The 20760-nt window shown below is 48.8% G+C and overlaps 1 protein-coding gene across 4 annotated transcripts in view; it reads left to right on the top strand.

Annotated features, from left to right (window-relative positions):
• Nucleotides 1-20760, top strand: part of ppp1r12a (protein phosphatase 1, regulatory subunit 12A) — a 42333-nt gene that overhangs the window by 9091 nt on the left and 12482 nt on the right. For all 4 annotated transcript variants that reach the window (XM_076029954.1, XM_076029957.1, XM_076029955.1 and 1 more), the window contains exons 2-12: nucleotides 8114-8244; nucleotides 10943-11061; nucleotides 14034-14193; nucleotides 15504-15648; nucleotides 15783-15857; nucleotides 16415-16506; nucleotides 16629-16786; nucleotides 16888-17009; nucleotides 18615-18842; nucleotides 18934-19025; nucleotides 19986-20099. In XM_076029954.1, coding sequence (XP_075886069.1) covers nucleotides 8114-8244; nucleotides 10943-11061; nucleotides 14034-14193; nucleotides 15504-15648; nucleotides 15783-15857; nucleotides 16415-16506; nucleotides 16629-16786; nucleotides 16888-17009; nucleotides 18615-18842; nucleotides 18934-19025; nucleotides 19986-20099 — 1436 coding nt within the window. The remainder of the gene's footprint in view (nucleotides 1-8113; nucleotides 8245-10942; nucleotides 11062-14033; nucleotides 14194-15503; nucleotides 15649-15782; nucleotides 15858-16414; nucleotides 16507-16628; nucleotides 16787-16887; nucleotides 17010-18614; nucleotides 18843-18933; nucleotides 19026-19985; nucleotides 20100-20760) is intronic.

Raw genomic sequence — 20760 nt, 5'->3', positions numbered from 1 at the left:
CACTTATCTCAGTGGCCATGTGTCGGGCAGGCGCTCGTTCTTTCACTCCTTTGACGGCGAAAACCAGGAAGTGTAGTCTGGAACGCAGGTTCGGCGTCCAGAGGATTTCACTCTTTCATTTCCTGGTTTTCGCCGTCGGCTTCTATGACATCATCGCCTCTTAAAGCTGCAGAATCGCCCCTTTTGACCCCCCCCCCTTGTCCTCCGCATGGCAGCGCCAGCCAGCCAGCCAGCCTCCACATAAGGCTCCTATTATATGGAAATATCAACAGAGGGTGTTTTCTGCCCCTGGCTGCCGTGGCCATCTGACCTCTCCGACCCCTCCTCCTCCTCCTCCTCCACCTCCGCAGCTCCAGCTTTAACATGGAAACTGATTTGGCCTCTCTCAAGTGCGGCCCATTGTTTTGGCTGCTGGAAAAAAAAAAGGCGAAATGTACAGTTACCATCTCGGCACTGACTCCGCCCACCTACCCCCCTAACCCCCCCTACACACACACACCCGCACCCTCCCTCTCCTTCCCTCTTCCTCAATCCTGCTCTTCTTTTTCCATGGGAATCCCACCTCCATATATGGTCGTCCTCGGTAGCAGCAGCTAGATCACTGGAGGCAGGAGCTGTGTGTGTGTGTGTGTGTGTGTGTGTGTGTGTGTGTGTGTGTGTGTGTGTGTGTGTGTGTGTGTGTGTGTGTGTGTGTGTGTGTGTGTGTGTGTGTGTGTGTGTGTGTGTGTGTGTGGTATGCTTAGAGCTCCCAACAGGGCTCATCAAGTGGAGGGACCCAGCTGGTCGCCCTGCAGCCCCTCCGCCCTCCCTCCTTTCTCCCCCTCCCGTACCCTCTGGCCTCCTGAACCCTTCCAGTAGCGCAGGAGTGGTAGTGCTCTTTGTCTCCGCTGTAAACACACACACACACACACACACAGGCGTACGACATCCTGTCTCCCGCACAGGTACAGACGCACACACTCCTGTTTTATCCCTTCCTTCTTCTCCTTCTTCTCAGGTCTGTCAGGATTCCTGTTTTATTTCTGCTGAAATGGGTTTTAAAGTGGCGGATGGGGGCCGATCCTTCTAACACACACACACACACACACACACACACACACACACACACACACACACACACTTACGGCAACACAGGAGCGTAACATGCTCGTACTTACATGCGGGGCGGCGGTAAGAAGGAATTCCTTTTGTGGAAGTGGCTGCGCGCCTGCGAGCCGCTGACGTCGCTCCGGCCGAGGCAGTGGGGGGGGGCGGAGCCTCCCCGCCGATGCCTGGAGCCCCCGAGGCGAGGAGTAGTACTTATCTGGGAATTTCTCCGCTGGTATGCCAGCGTAGGGCCTCGCTCGGCGCTGGCCCAGTGGTGTGGAGAGAGTGCGGCAGGGTCAGGAGTGAAGCTGGAGTGAAACTGGAGTGAGGAGGAGAAGAAGAAGGAAAGAAGAAGTGAAATATACATTTTTTTTAAATGATCTTTTAGTGCGGTCGCCTGAAGCGGAGAGAAGGATTAGAGAGACGACAAGGCCGTACCTGCCTTCGGTTCGCGTCGCCTTTTTACAGTTCTGGCTCTGACAACGTGTCTTTCCCGGCCCGTGAGAGAGTTTCATCGCACTGGCAGCAGTTTAGACCAATAAAGAAAATCTCTCAGGAGATATGTCAGAAATCTGCAGATGCACCCTAACAGGTCCTGCATGGTTTTATGTAGGGCCGCAGCGATCGGTTGACGTGATCGATTACGTCGACAACATAAATGCGCGTCGACGTGTCGCGTTGTTATTGTAAATTGCAGAATGATAAAATCACACTCCGGCCGCTACATGCTTATTTGTACCTGCAATGCTGTACTGAGCGCTGAGGGTGGCATGTCGCTCATTGTTTAAAAAAACGGCTTCTTATCTGAAAAGGCAAAAAAAAAAAAAAAAAAAAAAAAATGTTTCTAAAGTGTAGGAATACTTCATAGAAAATGAAGCAGCGAAACACGCTAGGTGTAAACTCTGTTAGCTCACCTAGCATTCCATGGTAGCTCTCTGGTGATATGCGAACACCTTAAACGCCAACAGGAGGCACTATATCCTCACGCACCGCAGAGGAGTTCACAGATTACGTTGAGGATGGATATTTCGTAGAAACATTTTAAATGAAACGCTTATTTGTTAATTCATCATCAGCCTATGACGCAAGTACATAATACGTTTATTCGCATGTCGGAAAATCATGGAACGAGCTAGCTTAGCGAATGATAGTTCACACCAGTGATTAGTGAATTACAGCCCCCATCAATACTAGCGTTTCTACTGAATTGTAACATTTATCACGTATCATCTGTGTACAACATCAACTGTAATAAACATTGCATATAACCTTTAAATCGTGAATTAATTTACCTATATTTTACGTCGCAGACAAATGCTTTGTGTGCCATTACTTTGATACTTTTGTTTGAAAACGCAGGTTGTCAGAGTGCAACACTAGAACACAGGTGTGAAGATTTAAACAAGTTTGGTTGACCAGAAGTCCAGCATAGGCGGTGACAAAAGATAATCGTGACTAATCGAGAAAATAATCGATAGATTAGTCGAAAACAAAAATAATAGTGAGTTGCCGCTCTAGTTTTATCACCATATATTCTCACCAGCCACGTTCTCTTATTTCCCTCCTCTTGTGCTCCGGTGCTGCTGCGACTCTGCTCAGCCTTGTGTGGTTTTGTGTGGATTCAAACAGCTGTCTCAGCAGCAAACACTCACCACGGCACTGCGGCAACCTCACCTTTGCTCACCGTTGTAGTTGTTTTAATCCGTGGCGAGTTGATTTTTCCTCGTAGGGATTGTTGACATTGGTTGACTTCCGTCTCGATGGAAGCTGTCAGCGGCGACAGACGGACGGACGGACGCGTGCCTTTTCAGAAAGCGCGTCTCCCGGACGAGCATGACGGCCTTGAATAAAGAAACATCACAAATCGGTATCCTGCCAGCTGCCATTGGCAAACAGAGCCGAGCCGGCAAGTGTGCAGAGGTAGACGCGAAAGGAAAAAAAAAACATTGGCACAAGACCTGCTCAGCTGTATGAGTTTTAAATCTATGGAACGATGCAAAGTTCTGGTGACTGTGCGTCACGAGAAGGTAAAAAAAGCTGAACTTGCAGCATCTGATGGTCCCGTTGCCCACTTTGTTTTCAACACCCTGTGATGGGCTTAATTTAGCCCGTCGTCGTCGGACACATCAGTTCTTTTTTTACACATTGTCTGTGAACGCAAACTCAAAGCTGGTCTACAAAGGTGCCGCTGCTGCTGGAAGGAAGTGGAGGGGTGGTGTCTTCAAGTGTCCCCTTGATGTTGAGTGCAGCCAAGTTAAGGTTTTCTCTCTCGGTGACGGCGCAGGAGAGGGTGAAAGCTGCTCTTGCTCTTGGGTGCACAGCGAAGACTCCACTCCAATCAGAGTCTGACCTGAAGCCAAGCACGTCGTTCCCTCCGCGGGAGTGTTGTAGTACTCCAGACCAGTCCTGAGACCGCTTTCTAAGGGTCTCGTCTCGGACTCGGAGGCATTTTTACTGCGTCTTGTCTCGGTCGAGGACCCGGACGGACTCAGGATTTTTGGTGGAGACCAGTCGAGACTCAGCCAACACTGCAATGACACGATAGTAACAGGAAAGAATCCAGCTGCTGCTGTTTTACGATCTGTTGGTGACTCCCAGAGTGGCACCCTGTTGATTTATTTTTTAATTTTATGAAGCAAAGTTGTTGTTTTTTTTTGCTTTTTATTTGAAAATGTTTCAAAATAGTTTGCAAAGCAGCAATATGTTAATGAAACTTACGAAAACAAACGATTTCCCCTGTTTTTTTGTTGTTGTTTTTTTTAATAAACGGTCTTGGTCTGGTCTTGGTCTGGAACTCCAAATGCCTTGGCCTTGTCTCGATCTCAATACTCTCTAGTCACGATAATGTCTTGGTCTCGCTTGGAGCGGTCTTGACTGCAACACAGCGCTTCTCAGCCGTGCAGCAGGTAGCTGCTCTCGGTGCTCTGCCACCTCGTGTCGGTGTCGACGAAATGAGAAACGGGCCCTGAGAGGAGACTATGGAGGAATTGAAAATCTCGGTTGGTGCGGTCTTGACTGCAACACACCTGCAGATGATTTTCTCCCTTCTCGTTCTCACTCGCCATAAAAGTATTGATTTATCACAACATTAAAAAAAACTCTTATCTTGCGTTGCCTTGGCCTTCTTAACTGCGGTTATCACTGCTGACGGTGTGACGTGCAGCGGCAGGAAGCGGAGCGGCTTATATATTTTTTTTTAATCAGATCCGCACATCTTAATGCCTCAATTTTGCGGCACGATTTTGAATATTGCAGATAAGATGGCCTTCGAGATCGGTTTCCCATAAATGGTCACGGGTGAATGTTGCCGCTGAGGCCGACTTCGCCGGCGCTCGGACGTTGCCTTCGCGGGCCGTGGGAGACGGAAAAGCCTCCCGGCGTGCTTTAAAATGAAGCTTCCTCGCTGTTTGTTTGCGTTTCCTCCAGAAGCCTGACGGGCCCTGAAAACCTACGTACCCTTTTTGGCTTTGTCGCTGTGGCAACCGAGCGGGTCGTGGGTGGATCTTTCGGGGGGGCCGGCTCAGAGAGAATTGGCTCGGCCCGTCCCGGTTGCAGCGCCCTGCAGGGAGTTTGGATTCCTTCATATTATTTCAGGATTAAAGCGCCGCATACGATAAGCGGCGCACTGCACCCGTCCTGAACTCCTCGCTGTCTCGTCGCCGTCGTCGTCTTGAACAGACCTCACGTCAGTCGGCTTTTCTGCTCGGCCTGCCTCTTCGCTGGTCGCCGAGGCCTCTTTGACTTTGAACACCGACGGCCTGTTTGCGTCCTTCCAGAACTTCTGACTTGTGTTTATCTGAGACAGTTGGGTCTGATGACTCATCAGCGTTTGCCTGTGCAAACAGATGTGTCCCAGTTGCTCTGCACACACGCATGTGTGTTTATGTGTGTGCATTTATGCTCAATGTCACCCCAGGGTACTTTGAATGCAGTGCCGCTGGCTCGGCGGCTCTCTTCTTTCTTCTTCTTTCTTCTTTCTTCTTCTTCCTCTTCCTGTTTAGGAGCGGCACTCCAGAGCGAAGCCTCAAAGCGTCGGTGCCGTTTAGCGGCTCACGTACGACACGACCGCCTCTGTTCTCCGCATCTCACACACACACACACACACGCAACCACTGACCCGACAGGTTTAAATGACATCAAGTCTTCAGATTGAGTCACTTTGTGTCATCGCTGCTCTACCCACACACTGTCTGGAGCCACGCTGCAAAACAACAAAATTGTTATGAAATATTCTCCCGATACACGATGCAACAAGCCAACCTCGGCGATGGGCAAACACATTCTCTCCTCCTCCTCCTCCCCCTCCTCCTACTCTTACTCCTACTCCTCTTCTTACCTGCGCACCCGCAGCAAGGTGCTCTTTTCAAACCAACCGATACTTTCTCCCAAACGTCTCTCCTTCCCTCCCGTCTCCCCCGGCCACGGCTACGGCGTTCGTACTCGCGCCGCCTTTTCGGGCACCTGTCAGCTGCAGACAATTACAGCCATTAACGGATTACCTTCGTTGGGGCCTCCGGTAGCTCCTGGGAGCGGAGGAGGAGGAGGAGGGAGGAGGGAGGGGGAAGGTTGCAGCGAGTGGAGCAGCAGCAGTTTGCCTTTAAGGGGCTTGTTTCCATTATTAGTGGAGAAGAAGAAGAGATGAGGAGTGAACGGATGCACCGGGGCTGAGGAGGGGTTGATTATGGAATTTGCACCTGATGGTCCTCACAACGCCATCCTCACAGCCGGGGCTTGTTTTCTGCAGCGTTAGCCTTAGCATTAGCAGGTTGCGGGCTATGACGGGGGCTAACGAGTGCTAACAAACCCCATTTTTGTTTTGTTTTTTCAAAATGGCTCGCCCAGTCGTTTCTTCTCGCACCCGAGTTCGATGAGACAAGACACATTGAAACACGTCGGCATCAATCAATCAATCAATCAATCAATCAGTATCTTTTCTTTAACCAGGTGAAAGACTCATTGATCTTAAAATCTCTTTTCCAAGAGCGACCTGGCCAAGAGAGCAGCATAAACGATGTTACAGCAATAAATACAACAATGACAAAACAACCATAATCATACACTACAACCAGGAACACATTGTCCATTAATTACAACATGAAAGGTCAAAATAATTGAAAGCGTAAACTGGTTTAGCTCCTCAACCTTGCTTCAACCTGGTCCACTCTCCACGCCTGATCACCCACACACACACAGCCAAATCCTATCACACACACACACACACACACAGATAAGCTCAGCGAGGCCTTTGCCGGCTCTCTGCAGCCCCTGACCATGTAAGGCGCTGCAAACGGCCCAAATTTGGACAAGGATTCCAGCCAGATAGTCGTGTGCCCCGAACGTGAGGCCGCGCCGTGCCGTGCGTGTCCGTGTGTATCTGTTTCCCTTGTCAACGCTGATGTTGTCGGAGCAACCTCGGGGAGAGCCCAGCGAGACAGTCCAGGCCACCGCCGGGGGGTTGAGAGACCAGACCGCCGTCGGGGGGGGGGGGGGTCTCACACCGTCCCGTCCGGGTGCCCATTGCGAGTGCGTCCTCGCCGAGTGTCGTCACAGTGCAGCTGCTTTGACTTGGGACTTTTTTGTGTGTGTGTTTTTGTGGACACGTCCGGAGAGCCATGGAGAGTGTGTGTGTCCTGAATGAAAAGCGCACTGTTGACTCCTCTCTCCTTCAGCTAGTTTGTGGAGTGCAAAATTCCATACTGATGCAAAACGGAGGCACATGACGGCGGTTAAGGGCCTGACCCCGAACAGAATTGGATGCTGCTGTTAGATTTTACCAGAATTGTGGCTCATGCCCTTCACACCAGTCAATGGAAACGCATGCAAATCGCAATCGTACTTTGTGGAAATTTTACAAGTATCGCTTTTATTTTGCGAGCAACTGCAATGAAAACGCAACTTGTGTCTGTGTGTATGCGTCGTTTCATAAAATGAAGACAGTCCAAATGTCATGTCATGTTGGCGGGATTCGCTCCTGCCCCGCCGTGAACTCATCTGCATAACGTGGGCGAACTCAGACCGCCTACCACCTGGTGGTGAGTCAGAGAAGCCCCGAATTAGCTCTCAGCCCACCTGCAGCTGCTATTTATGTGCAGTGCAGCGTGTGGGCATTTCTCTCCAGTCGCAGCCGTCATGTGTGTTGGTCCGCTGTGCAGAACATCTCAACAACCGTCCCTGGTAAACACTCCTCTCAGCTGAACGCAGGCACTTGATTGAACGCATCGACTGCATTGGCATGCAGCATGCAGTTGGTTTACTTCCCTTTGCTCTTTGTATCATACAGTCCCCAGCGGGCCCTTCGTCAGCATTGCTGTGCCACCTGCTGTTTCAGGCACCCCTGCTATGTGCAGGAATTCTTTGGATGACTCGGGCTCCCAGATCCCCAAACAACCCTGAGAGCCCGAGAGCACGCGGCAATCTATCCATGACAGTTTTTGGCAAAATAAAAGCGATATTTCTAGAATTTGGACAAAGTACAATTGCGATGTGCACGTGTTTCCATTGAATGGCGTGAAGCGCATGAGCTGCAATTCTTGGCAAATCTCGTCCCGTGAGATTTGCTGAGAATTACGTTTGCTTTTGTTTCTTTACGTTTGTTTGCTGTCAAGAACGGTTGTTGTATTTTTCTCTTTGATTACTTGTATAAAAAAAAACATTCCGTCTCCTCCTCCGTCCAAACATAACGCACCATTTTCACTTGAAGTGAACTGGTCACATGACCCGCATACGTCACGTCCGCTGACGTGTATATGTGAAAAAAGTGTTTCCATGACACTTTTGCGATCTACCTCCATATGGATACGTCTGGAAAAACCACCTCATGAGAGCGTCAAAACCGTTCAGCCATATTTGAGAGGTTTTTCCATGTTGAGGAGTTTCCATGACCGGTGTTTTATTGCCATATTTAGGTTTTGTGCAATTCTCGGGGCCATGGAAATGCAGCAAGTGGCAGCAGCAGCAGCAGCACTTCCTTCCCATTTAACAAACCCCTTCTGATTTTCCCTTCCTCTCGCTCCCTCTCTCTCTGCAGGCCTGCATAGACGACAACGTGGACATGGTGACGTTCCTGGTGGAGAACGGAGCCGGAATCAACCAGCCCGACAACGAGGGCTGGATCCCCCTGCACGCCGCCGCCTCCTGCGGATACCTGGACATTGCAGAGTGAGTCCGGAGCTCGTCTTCACTCGGAATACACAGTCAGCCAACATAATGTATACGCGCATCATAAATATTTCATTTGTGGAAGTACGTCCACACACACACACACACACACACACACACACACACACACACACTACCAGTCAAAAGTTTGGACACACCCTATGAATTGAATGACTTTTCTTTCATTCTCATGACTACTGGCATTGCAGTTTCTCACTGGAGGCAGCAAAACTGCGTATGAACACACATGGAATTATGTAGGAAACAATAAAAGTGTCAAATAACTCGAACACGTTTTATATTTAAACTCTTCAAAACAGCCACCTTTCATAAAAAACATTTTTAGAGTTATTGAACAAGAGTTATTGGGTGTACATTATATGCTGGTTCATCAAGCACACTGAGAGGCTGAGCTGCCTGCTGGGTTTCGACCTTATAGCTCAGTGAGGTGCAGTTTGAAGTGGTTTTGAAGGACGTTGACGATGGCAGTACAGTACAGGAGTTATCAGAAGGTCTCTCCTGAGCGGACTGAAGGAGCTCCAGCTTTTGCTTCTTTGTTGCGCTACAGGCAGCCGGCCTTCAGGTTCATCCCCACCAGTCATGCTCCTTTATTTTGTTCCCTTTAGGAATAAATGACACGTTTGGGAAACGTGCGACTTATGAGTTTCTGCAGGAATGTTTCACCTTTACTTTGACGGGGCCAAGCGCCTACTGACATCTTCGACCTGTTTATCTTTTTGTGACACTCAAGAGACAATCTAGGGAGAAAATTCCCTCAATTAAGAAGGTGAAAACCGACGGCGACAAAAAAAAGATTAGTAAGGCTGCACTGTGTTAGCTTGACCATTTAACAATAAAAAAAAGAAACAAAAAATATATATATACTCGCAATCTCCTCTAATTCTGGTGTACTGCCCGTGTCTCACACCGTCAGTTGATGGCCTCCCTGTACTGCAGGCTCTGTGTCCATTATGTCCACAGTGAGACAGCAGCAACTTGTCTAGCATTACAGAAAACAAGACGTGTTCTGTTGCCACACAATGGGCCAGAAAGGTCAAGTGGTCGGCCTGCCATGGCTGACTAATGGAGACATGGTGTCATGGAGAGAGAGACACAGAGCGACCTGCTGTGGCCGGTGAACTGACGGTCAACCCGAATTTTTCTTCTTTCTTTCTTTCTTTCTTTCTGTCTTTTCCTTCAAACCCTTAGAATCAAAAGCCAACCATCACAGCGCTCCTTCAATTGCATTTGGAAGGTTAAATCCTGAGCCGCCGAGTCTTTCTAAGTGGCGTATTGGCCTGATGAGATGCGCCTGAGTCCCACCGCGGCCTTAATGGGAAGCAGCTGAAAGCCAAAGACGTGGGATATTTTGCAGCGTCCCTGCTGGTGGGAAGGGGTTAAGCGCGGCCCCATGCCGAGTGCCGAACGCTCTCGCTCTGTCGGCCTGCTCTTATTTATAGAGGATTACGCGGTTTAGCAGGTCTAGCATGCTTTCAGATGAGTCTATAAATACTTGCGCAAACAAAGACGGCCCACACTTCCAAATCCTTCATAATCAGTCATATCGTCGCTTCGCTCTCTCGCCATCAAACGGCTCAACTTTTAGTCCCCCCCCCCCATTGCATCTTTCACAGCCGGGACCTGCTGCACGGTCCAACCCAAATGCCTTACAATTGCAGGACTTCGTTTTGCTTTTGAATTCATAACAATACTGCAGCTCCTTCAGTTCTAAATATCGGACGCACGGAAATGACTCTTCCCAGTTTCATGTCTCTGAGATGAGCTGACAAACCTTTTATATGGAAACATTCCTGTCTCATAAACACACGCATACACACACACACGCGCACACACACACACCTGTGCGGATCGCTGCCGCTCCTTGTTTTATTTATCATCCAGGTGTGGCGTGTTCACCGTGTTTGCACTGCCCAAGGAGATAGAAGGAAAAGGAGAGGAAAAAAAAGACCCTCTGCCATTTAAACACAACTTGTTGTCGGATGTGCTCAGTCTGCCAGCGACGTCGCAACTTATTTGAACACGTCTTCTGCTTATTTACCTTTGTCACATTGTGTTTGCCCAAGTGCGTGTGTGTGTGTGTGTGCGTGAATGTGTGTGTTGGCGCGTGTGTGCGCCTCATGCCGCCGGCGGCGCGTAGCGACGCGCGCGTCCTTGTGCGCATTGCTGCAAACTCGTTCAGTAAATAATTACAGATGATTTTTTTTTCCCAGGAATCGTTTCAGATGATTTTATAAATATATGAAATAGGAATGGAAATTGCAGATTAATTCATTAATAGTTGATTGACTTATGATCGATTAACGATTTTTCCTGAGAAGCTAAATTTCAAAAATGTGTAAGGAACCCATTATTTAACCCTTAAATAATGTTGAGGGTCCAATGTGACCCATTTGTACATGAGAGAACAGTAAAAACACCCTCAACATTTATCCTCTGACTACAAGTTCCCTTCTAGTGGGTCACATTCAACTTTTTTTATTAAAAAAAAAAGTTAAGGTATATTATGACCATCACAGGAGAATCGCTATTTCCTGCCACTACACTGTTATAATGATATTAACTCCCTGTGTAAAAATGTTTAATTTAATTAAATTTGATCAATTGAATTCTTAATTGACCATTAATCGATTATTATTGATTATCAAATATGAATTGTTTGTTTTCTCCCCAACGCCAGGTATCTCATCAGCCAGGGTGCCAACGTCGGCGTGGTGAACAGCGAAGGCGAGACGCCGCTGGACATCGCCGAGGAGGAGGCCATGGAGGAGCTGCTGCAGAACGAAATCAACAGACAAGGTGCGGTGTTGCGTCGTCCCCGAACGTGCACGGCACTCGTGCACCCCCGCGACATCGTCACCGCACCGGAGCTGAAAAAAAAAGATCAGCTTCCTAAATGTATATTTGAAAGTAACGCGGTCAGAGTACATGGGGATAGAATTGAGTCTGCAGCCACCACCTGCTGCTGCTGCTGCTGCTGCTGTCTGTTGACTCGCTCAGCTGCAGAAAATCTTACATAATGCAAAGAAATGATTCGACAGCGTCATGTGACCGTTTCAAAACTGAAAAGTCAAGTCTTTTCTATTTTTGACCAGAACGTTCTTGAGATGATGAAGCGTGTGTATGTGTGTGAGAGTCCACACACGCATACATACACACACACACACAGGGTGGGGGACTATCCAGCTCGCACTTACTAATGAAGGCCGACTGTTTGACAGCGTCGGTTGTCGCCTGCAGCGACGTTGGTTTTTTTTTTTCTAACGTGCGAGTGTGTGAAGAGAAAAATGCTGCTTTACCTGCAGCCGTCACTCACCGACTGACTGTGGTGTGGAACACAAGTCAGCCCCAATGCGCTTGAACTAGGGATGTTAACAATTCATCGATTATTGATTAATTTTTTATTAAGAATTTAATCGATTAAATGTAATTAGTCACAATTAATTGAACATTGTTGCACATTCTTCATTTATGCATTTGATGGACGAAATCGCCAAGTCGCTTGAGCTCGGAGGAAAAAAACAGAAATGCAAAAAAAAAAAAGGTTTTTGACTGTTTGAAAAGCTTCCTGACGGTGTTATGTAACAGCAGCAGACGAGACTTCCTCCCACCTGGACCCGCAGCATCCTGATAGGTGTCACTGTCAGGTTGAATATTAAGCTCGGGGTGTCTCGGATACAAGCGAACATCTTGCATTTGATTTTTTCAAAGGTCCTGAAGAACCTGCAGGTAGTGCAGGCAACACTGTCCAGGCCTGAGTCTTCACTGTGCTGCAGAACAGTGGAGAACACTGCTGACAGCCCAGCGCTCAGTCCTCGGCTCTGGAGGCGGCAGCAGGCAGGCAGGCAGGCAGGCAGGCAGCATTATGCAACGGAGGCTGTTGTGTAACGCCTCTTGTGTGTGTTTGTGAGAGAGAGAGAGAGAGAGCGAGAGAGATGCTGGTCGAGGCAAAACTCGTTAGCCCGGTGCTCTCTCTCTCTCTCTCTCTCTCTCCCTCTCCCTCTCTCTCTCTCTCTCTCTCTCCGGCAGTGACTCTCTCTCTCTCTCTCCGGCAGTGACTCTCTCTCTCCAGAGCCTCTGTCTGACCCCTCCCCCCACCACCGAGTGACCGTGCTGCTCCTCCGCCGCCGTCCATCCGTCGCTCCGCCAGCGTCCGCTCGCCCTCGCTGTTGTCAGTGGAGAGAGAGTGTTTCCACTCTGCGCTGGCCTGTGGGACAGGAGGCAATTTCATGCCATTAGCTCATTATGAAACACTTTGCCCTCCACTTGTGTTCCCACTTTTCTCTCAGGCCTATTTTCTTTTTTCTTTTTTGATATTCTAAGGTTTGTCCTCAGTTCGCTCCCCATGCATGTGTGTGTTAAACACCCCGTCAGGGCAGCTGAGGAGGACCATGGCCTTTTTTGGGTCCTTTGGGGTTTTCCCTCTTCATCTGCAGGACGATCAGGTAGAAGATGTGCCGTTCCCCCTCGTAAAAGGATAAAAAAAAAAGAAAAGAAAGAATGACCAGAAAGTCATGTTTGAACGCCTGCCAGTTCCTCCACTGGCCCTCAGTCCTACTTAGAGGCCATTAGGCCCCCTGCTTTTTATAGACGCGCCGCCGGCTGCCCGGATCACGGGACGACGCTCGGCTCGCCAGCTCCGGCTCCCGCCTGCGCTCTCCCAGCCGCCCCTCAGGTGCTTCGCGTTTAGTTCATCTTGTAACGTTCTAGATGCACATGTCTGCACCGCCGACATTCGTGTGTGTGTGTGTGTGTGTGTGTGTGTGTGTGTGTGTGTGTGTGTGTGTGTGTGTGTGTGTGTGTGTGTGTGTGTGTGTGTGTGTGTGTGTGTCGGAGAGTCTGGTTTGTGGTATCAAGCACACAGGACCGTTGTGTTTATGCCCTTTTTGTGCCGTTACTGAAGAAGGAAGCGATTCCCTCTCGTGAAGTGGCGTCGTGAAGACGATAAATATTTGAACAGAGGACTTGCGGCAGGTGTTGTTTCAGGTTGATTAGTCAAATTTCCTATTTTGTCATTATTTGGACAGGATCGGCTTCCAGTGTGCAGAGCGTCTATTGGCTCTTCACGAGTGCCGCACATCACCGTCTGGAGGCTTTCTGTCTCCTCTTAGTTTGTGTTTTTAAACCTGTGCACTGCATCCAGTTTGTGACTCAAGACACAATGATCTACTAATTCATTTTAATGTCTTGTTTTGTTTTTTTGTTTTTTTACAGAAACTACCAGTCAAAAGTTGAATTCAATGTCTTCTTTCATTCTCATGACTATTGACATTGCGCTTTCACACTGAAGGCATCAAACTATGCATGAACACACATGGAATTATAAAGGAAACAATAAAAGTGTAAAATAACACAAATTTGATTTAAATTCTTAAATCTATCTACATTTCAAAAAAAAAATCATACTTAGTTATTGAATGTTATTTTCTTTGCTGTATAATGATATATATCTTGCTCATGTATTTGATGTCTGCAGTGTAGAAAGTTGTAAAGATTAAAAAAAATTTTAAAAAAAGCATGAGAAAGTGTGTCCAAACTTTTGACCGGTAGTCTACAAATGCGCTTTATGGCCCACTGGAAGAGAGAGGCTGAGATGAATGGAGCCATTTGGTTGAGCTATTTTCCCTTTTTTTTTTTCTTTAATTACTCCAAACGTGCACACCGCCACCGCTGCCGCCGTTGCAGCTCGACTCCCGCCGAGTTGCGGCCGATCCTCCCCGCAGCTTTTCCTCCCCTCTTGACCCTCTACCTGCTGCTGTCGCCCGTCGCAGGGGTCGACATCGAGGCCGCCCGCAAAGAGGAGGAGCGCATCATGCTGCGGGACGCCCGGCAGTGGCTCAACAGCGGCCAGGTCCTGGACGTCCGGCACGCCAAGTCGGGGGGGACGTCGCTCCATGTGGCTGCCGCCAAGGGATACCTGGAGGTTTTAAAGTAAGCACCACCACCACCACCACCCTTTTTTCTGTAATGAGATGTTGCATCTCTTTTATCAGCCAGTCGTTGCAAGTGCAGTATTCTTTGCGGTTGTGTGCTGGGGAAACTGCGTGACCACAAGGGAGGGGAACCAGCTCGGGAAGTGTGTGTCAGTGATACGGAAGCCGGGGGGGGGGGGGGGGGTGGACTCTGTTGGAGAGCAGAACGAGAGCATTGATGAAGTCCATCCTTGGCAACGATAGTCTCCCCCTGCATGACACTGTGGTGATGGACTGCTGTGGATGCGCTGCAGGACTGAGAGGTGCAGGAGGTCTCGCATTCCCGCAGCAACAAGACCGCACAGCGGATCTTGTTAATGTGCACTTTATTGTATTGATAGCATTTTTTTAAAACTTATTTATTTAATCATTTACTATTTATCTTTTTTTTTTTTTTTTTTTTTTACTACTTTATGGTGTTTTTTTTTATTGTGTAGGATGATTAAGAGTGCTTGGTTGTGTATGGCGCACACTGTCTGCTCCTGGACACCTGAATTTCCCCACAAGGAGATGAATAAAGTACTCGTCTGTCTGTCTGTCTGTCGCCGGCCTTCTGACATCTCTCCATGTTGGGACAAAAATGCAATGACCCGCCCATTTATTGCGATTGCATAAATTCCTTCCTGCGCTCTGTTATAAATACGGCTCACGGCTGAGCCGGCCTGAGCGTTGTGTCGCTGTCCCTGCCGATGCCAAACACATCGCTGCCTCTGCGTCTCGTCAGCGCCGTCGTTCCGCTCCGACGCCGTCGTCCCCGTAGTTCTGTTTGTTCAGCAGCTGTCCGTCCGTCCGTCCGTCTGCTCCGGGAGGCGAGCCGGCGCCCCCTTTCTGCCGTAGATAGCTGCAAGATCGCTCGCGTGTCGCGTCTGCAAGGCCACTCGGCCAGTTTCTGATCCTACAAATACTGTTTTAACCTTGGTTTTTTCCTGACTAAAACGAGACAAAAACTAAATGGAAATTCATTCACGAGGACTAAGACAATGGCGAGGTGTCTTACCATTTTCGTCAATGAATTAAAAACGAGACGAAAATGTCTGCCAGAGACGAGGTCCAATCAGAGCTCCTTTCATTTGTGGAAGGAAATGACAATTTAGAAAGTCTAAAGTTATGTTATTTTGTCAACTGAAACTAGACTGAAACTAGAGCAATTTAGATGATTCAATTATGACTCAAACTAAATAACATTGTAGTCAAAAGGCTATGACTAAAACTAAATCAAATTTTGCTGTCAAAATTAACACTGTCTGTGTGTGTGTGTGTGTGTGTCAGACTTTTAATCCAAGCAGGCTATGAAGTAAACATCAAGGACTACGACGGCTGGACTCCCCTGCACGCGGCCGCACACTGGGGCAAGGAGGAGGCGTGTCGGATCCTGGTGGAGAATCAATGTGACATGGACCTCATTAACAAGATGGTGGGTGACTGGAACAGACGAGCAGTCCTGTAGGCAGGCGCCCGCCGCCGCTTCAAGACACGTTTTCACGTAACCGGCCTCTGCTTTTTTGTTTTGTTTTTTTGTTCGGAACTTCTGCGACCGTCCTCCTTCAGGGCCAGACGGCGTTCGACGTAGCAGACGAAGACGTTCTGGGATACTTGGAAGAGCTGCAGAAGAAACAAAATCAGGTGAGTGGCTACATTAGCTGCGTTTCTGTTTATTGCAAAATAAAAGCAATGCTTACTAAAAATTTTGCCAAAGTACAATTGCGATTTGCAGGTCTTTCCATTGGATGGTGTGAAGCGCATCAGGCGTAATTTGCAAGATTTTCTGTAACATTCCGTCTCCTCCTCTGTCCAAACATAATGCGCCATATTTACTTGAATTGAACTGGTCACGTGACCCCGTACATCACGTCCGCTGACGTGTAAATGCGAAAAAAGGTTTTTCCTTGACGCTTTTGCGATGTACCTCCGTATGGATACTTCTGAAAAACCTCCTCATGAGAGCGTCAAAGCCTTTAAGCCGTATTTTCTGTTTCCATGACCACCGTTTTATTGCCATATTTAGGTGTTGTGCAATTCTAGGGGTAACGGAAACGCAACCGTTGTTGCCTGGCTGCGTCGGGACCGCCGTCTGCGTCAGACGACCCGGATTTTCTGTTTCAATGTCCGTCAGGTTGAGCAGAAGTGCGAGTCAAAGCACCGCTTCTTAACATTCTGTCCCGGTTTCCTGCCGTCTGCAGCTCACGAGCAGCAAGATAGACGTGAAGAAATCTCCCCTGATTGAGACGACAACCACCGGAGATAACAACCAATCACTGAAACCGCTCAAGAGGTAAATTAGCAGCAGCTGCCTCACAGCTGCAAACAGAATAGAGAATTTTCCGTATTTGTGAGTTTTTTTTATTTATTTCCCCCCCCCCCCCCTAACTGATGGAGCCGAATTTTGTCCGGCAGCAAGGAGACGCTGCTGCTGGAGCCGGAGAAGAGCGCCCCACGCATTGAGACCTTGGAGCCGGAGAAGGTGGACGAGGAAGAGGAGGGAAAGAAGGATGAATCGAGCTGCTCCAGCGAAGAGGAGGAGGATGAAGATTCAGAGTCGGAGACCGAAGCAGGTGCGAGAGTGGCTCTTGCCGGCCAGCGAGGGAATAAATGTGTGTGGTTTTTTTGGGGGGGGGGCGGTGATTTTTAATTTGAAGCGCGGTCTCGCCTGCAGACAAGAGCAAGCCCTCGGCGTCGGTGAGCAACAGCGTGACGGCCACCTCTACCAGCATCACCGTGTCTCCGCCCACCAGCCCCACAAACCAGGTGACGACCCCCACTTCTCCGCTCAAGAAGGTACGGCCGGTTGGGAGGGTGGCGTGTCGTCCAGAGCCAGAGCGAGCGGGTGGCGCAAAAGAGAGAAAAATAGAAAAAGCAGGAAAACTTCCTCCCTTTCCCCTTTGCGTCTCTTCTCCAGAGGCCAGTTTTTAGCCTCACTGTGGTTGGGAATTAATAGAACTTTCAGAACCGCGCTTAAATAACCTGGGCCCAGACTGTGTTGTGGTCAGACTGGTTTCGTCTTCAGTGACAGCTGGTCCTCTCTGGACATGGTCTGGTTTGGGTTTTTTTTTAAAGAAGGGAAACTTCCAACAGCTGTATTTCTGCTGACTCCCCCCACGTCTGCGTCTGTCGCCCTCTGCTGGTAGAACAGAGTTCCTTATCTTTATTTTTTGTGTTTTTTCTCTGCGACGCACGTCTCTGTCGTTCGCTCCACTGCATGGATTACACACGGAATGGAGCCTCAGATTTAAAGATCCCATATTCCACACTTTGTCAAAGACGCAGTGCGGAAGGAAGAGTAGCATTCAGTGGGAAGAAATAACGTGGCATCAATCTGAACACTCCCCTCCCCACCCCACCTGCAGACTTTCTCAATGCTTCTATTGCTTTTTCTCACAACTTTTGTTTTTTCCGCCATCGATCTTCTTCCCTCCTCCTCCACCTCTTTAAAGCCTGGCACAAACACACACGCGCACACACACACACACCACAAGGTTCCCTGGTTTGTCTTCTGGTTGTGCAGGTGTGTGTGTGTGTCTTGTGCGACTAGGCCTTTAAACCAGTCTCTCTTTGCTGTAAAGTCTGTTTCTTTTGCTGCTGCTGCTGCTTCTGCTTCTGTCTTATTCTGTCTTTCTCTCCACCCCCCCTCCCCCCTTTTACCTTCTCCCTCACTCCCTCTCTCTCTCTCTCTCTCTCTCTCTCTCTCTCCCTCCCTCTGTCTCCATGTGTTCTCACCCCCTCCTCTCCACCCCGGGCTCTTGTCTTGGTTGGCTGTAGTTTGATTGTAACGCCCCCCTCTTGCCTGTGGCGGAGCCGGGCTGTCCTGCATTGTGGCGTCAAGGCTTGCGCAAAACTGGCATTTCTCTCGTGCCCAAAAAACCCATGGTGAGCCAACCGGTGTGCACCAGAGTTGCTCTCTCACCTGTTGCACTTGCCGACTACCTAACACCCAACACCCCCCAGCTCGAGCACCACCCCCCCAAACCCCCACCCCGCCTTCCCACATCACTTACAGTCACTCATCAGCCCCGAGTGGTGGAGGCGGTGTTGTTGTAGTGTTCACTGGTCATCCACAGGTGGCGTTTGACCTTTTGGTGTTTGGTTGCTTGTCGTCTTGTGACGGTGAATTTCACAGATTGTCCACGTGAGAGTGACTAAATGGTCGTACGCTGGCTAATTTTGTGCATTTGAGCATCCAGTGATGGTCGATGTGGTTGTACCTCTTAACACGGCATGTTCCTCCTTGAATCAATTTGTTAATCTTTTCCGCTCGGCCCTAATTGTTACTAAAAAACAAAGAAGCCGTCTAAACCCACGTCTTTATGCCATCACCTCCTCCCACACACACGCTGGTAGATTTATTCCCTAACATGCCGACTCTTCCTCCCTCTCCCTCCTTAGGCCGCTCAGCAGTCTGCCGCCAAGGTGTCGGCCAAGGTGGAGGACGAGCACAAGGACGAGTCGCCGGCGTCGTGGCGGCTGGGCCTGAGGAAGACGGGCAGCTATGGCGCCCTCGCTGAGATCACCGCCACCAAGGAGGCGCAGCGGGAGAAGGACACGAGCGGCGTGATGCGCTCGGCATCCAGCCCGCGACTCTCCTCCACCCTGGACAACAAGGACAAGGAGAAGGTGGGCGGCCTCGGGAAAACCCCATGCAATTTAGCTCATCGAAGATCGAACGAAAAGGATGAGATTCTTAGTGCTGGTTGTCCCCCTGCAGGAGAAGGACAAAGGGACGCGGCTGGCCTACGTGGCTCCCACCATCCCCAGGAGACTGGCCAGCACGTCGGACATCGACGAGAAGGAGAACAGGTGATGATCGACCGGGGGGGACCGACGGGCTCTCTGCTGCCCTCTGGTATTTTTCAGGAGATGTTCAAGTTCAATTTCGAGGGGGCAGTTTGAGTTACAGCAGGCAGTGGTTTGAAGTGTCAAACATCCAAACAGTAGAGACAAAACAAACAACACAATGCGTGGACAACATAGCCTGAGTACACCTGTTTCATGCAATAGATAAGAACACACTAAGGATTAGGCAAAAAGAAACTATACACATAGGAATAGTATCCATCCCTCCATCCATCCATCCATCCATCCATCTTCTACCGCTTTATCCTGAGCGTTCCTAGGCCAGCCAAGAGACGTAGTCCCTCCATCATGTCCTAGGTCTTCCTTGAGGCCTCCACCTGCCTGGTGGGACATGGCTGGAACACCTCTCCAGGGAGGCGTCCAGGAGGCATCCCAAACAGCTGGCTCCTCTCCATTTATAAATCAATAAATAGATAAACAATAATGATAATTAAAAATAGATCAAATAAAGTGCCAAGTACAATAGAAGATAGAGATTTCTTAGCATCTCATAAAGTGCCAATACAAAGTAACAAATGCTACAGAAACACTAAAATCATCATCATCATCATCATCATCATCATCATCATCATCATCCTCCACCAGCAGCATGCACTGCTCAGATGTAGGCAGGGACGAAGGAGAATTTCTACCTGTTTTTTGATGTTTTTTGACGAGGAACTCGCAGGCGAAGGCCAGATGGCAACAGCACAGACTCACAACTGAGTGGGTCTGGCACTGCACTGGGCACTGTCCCAGCGGATGGATTGAGCTTTTTTAAGCAGCTGTCTATTATAAAAGAGATCAAGGCTCTCCAGTTGGATGCTAGTAACTATAATAAAAACAAATGTAAAAGTAAATGTGCCAATTTAACATCCCCCCACCCTGCCCTTCGAATCCCCCCACCCTCCCCCCCTCCCTCAGGGACTCCAGCTCTCTGATACGCAGCAGCTCGTACACCCGGCGACGCTGGGACGACGACCTGAAGAACAGCGAGGGGAGCGCCTCCACCAACAGAACCTCCAGCTACCAGCGCAGGTGAGCCAGCACGCAGCACACGGCAGCAGGCGGCGGTACCTCGGGTCTTCTAGGAACCCCTCCACCTCGCCATCACTGCTAGCGCATCTGTGTCTTCCATCCCATCTCAGTCATTTTTTTTTGTCTGCGTCTCTCAGTGCCACACAGCGTTGCTGCGTGACTCCATCTGCGCTGTCAGGTTTCTGTGCCACTGGGTTTGCAATAGAAAACTATTCAGGCATCTTTTATTATTATTATCTATCTATTTATTTATCTATCTATTTACTCATTTGTTTACTTTTCTTAACATGTACTCCCAGAAAAATAGTCAACCCTCCTACTTGGGTTCCTCCCTCGATGGCACAGAACCTCGACACAACCTGCTTGCATGCGTGTGATATGTGGGGAGAATGTGGACACCTGCTGAAATATAATATATATATATATTTTTTTTTTAAAGAAAAGAATAGAAAACTATTATTAACTATTAAAAAAAAATTATTACGTCTTTCAGATGAAGGTGATTGAAATCCACTAAAAACACAGCATTTATTCACATACACTACCAGTCAAAAGTTTGGATGCACCTTCTCATGCAATTTTTTTTATCTGCAGTTAGATACTGAAGACATCAAATATATGAGCGAGATATGTGCAGCAATGAAAAACACGTTCAAAAACT

This window comes from Nelusetta ayraudi, unplaced genomic scaffold (genome assembly GCF_046127955.1).
Source record: "Nelusetta ayraudi isolate G7.1 ecotype Tasmania unplaced genomic scaffold, CSIRO-AGI_Nayr_v1 ptg000027l, whole genome shotgun sequence".
NCBI classification, from domain to species: domain Eukaryota; kingdom Metazoa; phylum Chordata; class Actinopteri; order Tetraodontiformes; family Monacanthidae; genus Nelusetta; species Nelusetta ayraudi.
The sequence above is the reverse complement of the archived record's forward strand: the minus strand, read 5'-3'. Positions and strand labels throughout refer to the sequence as shown.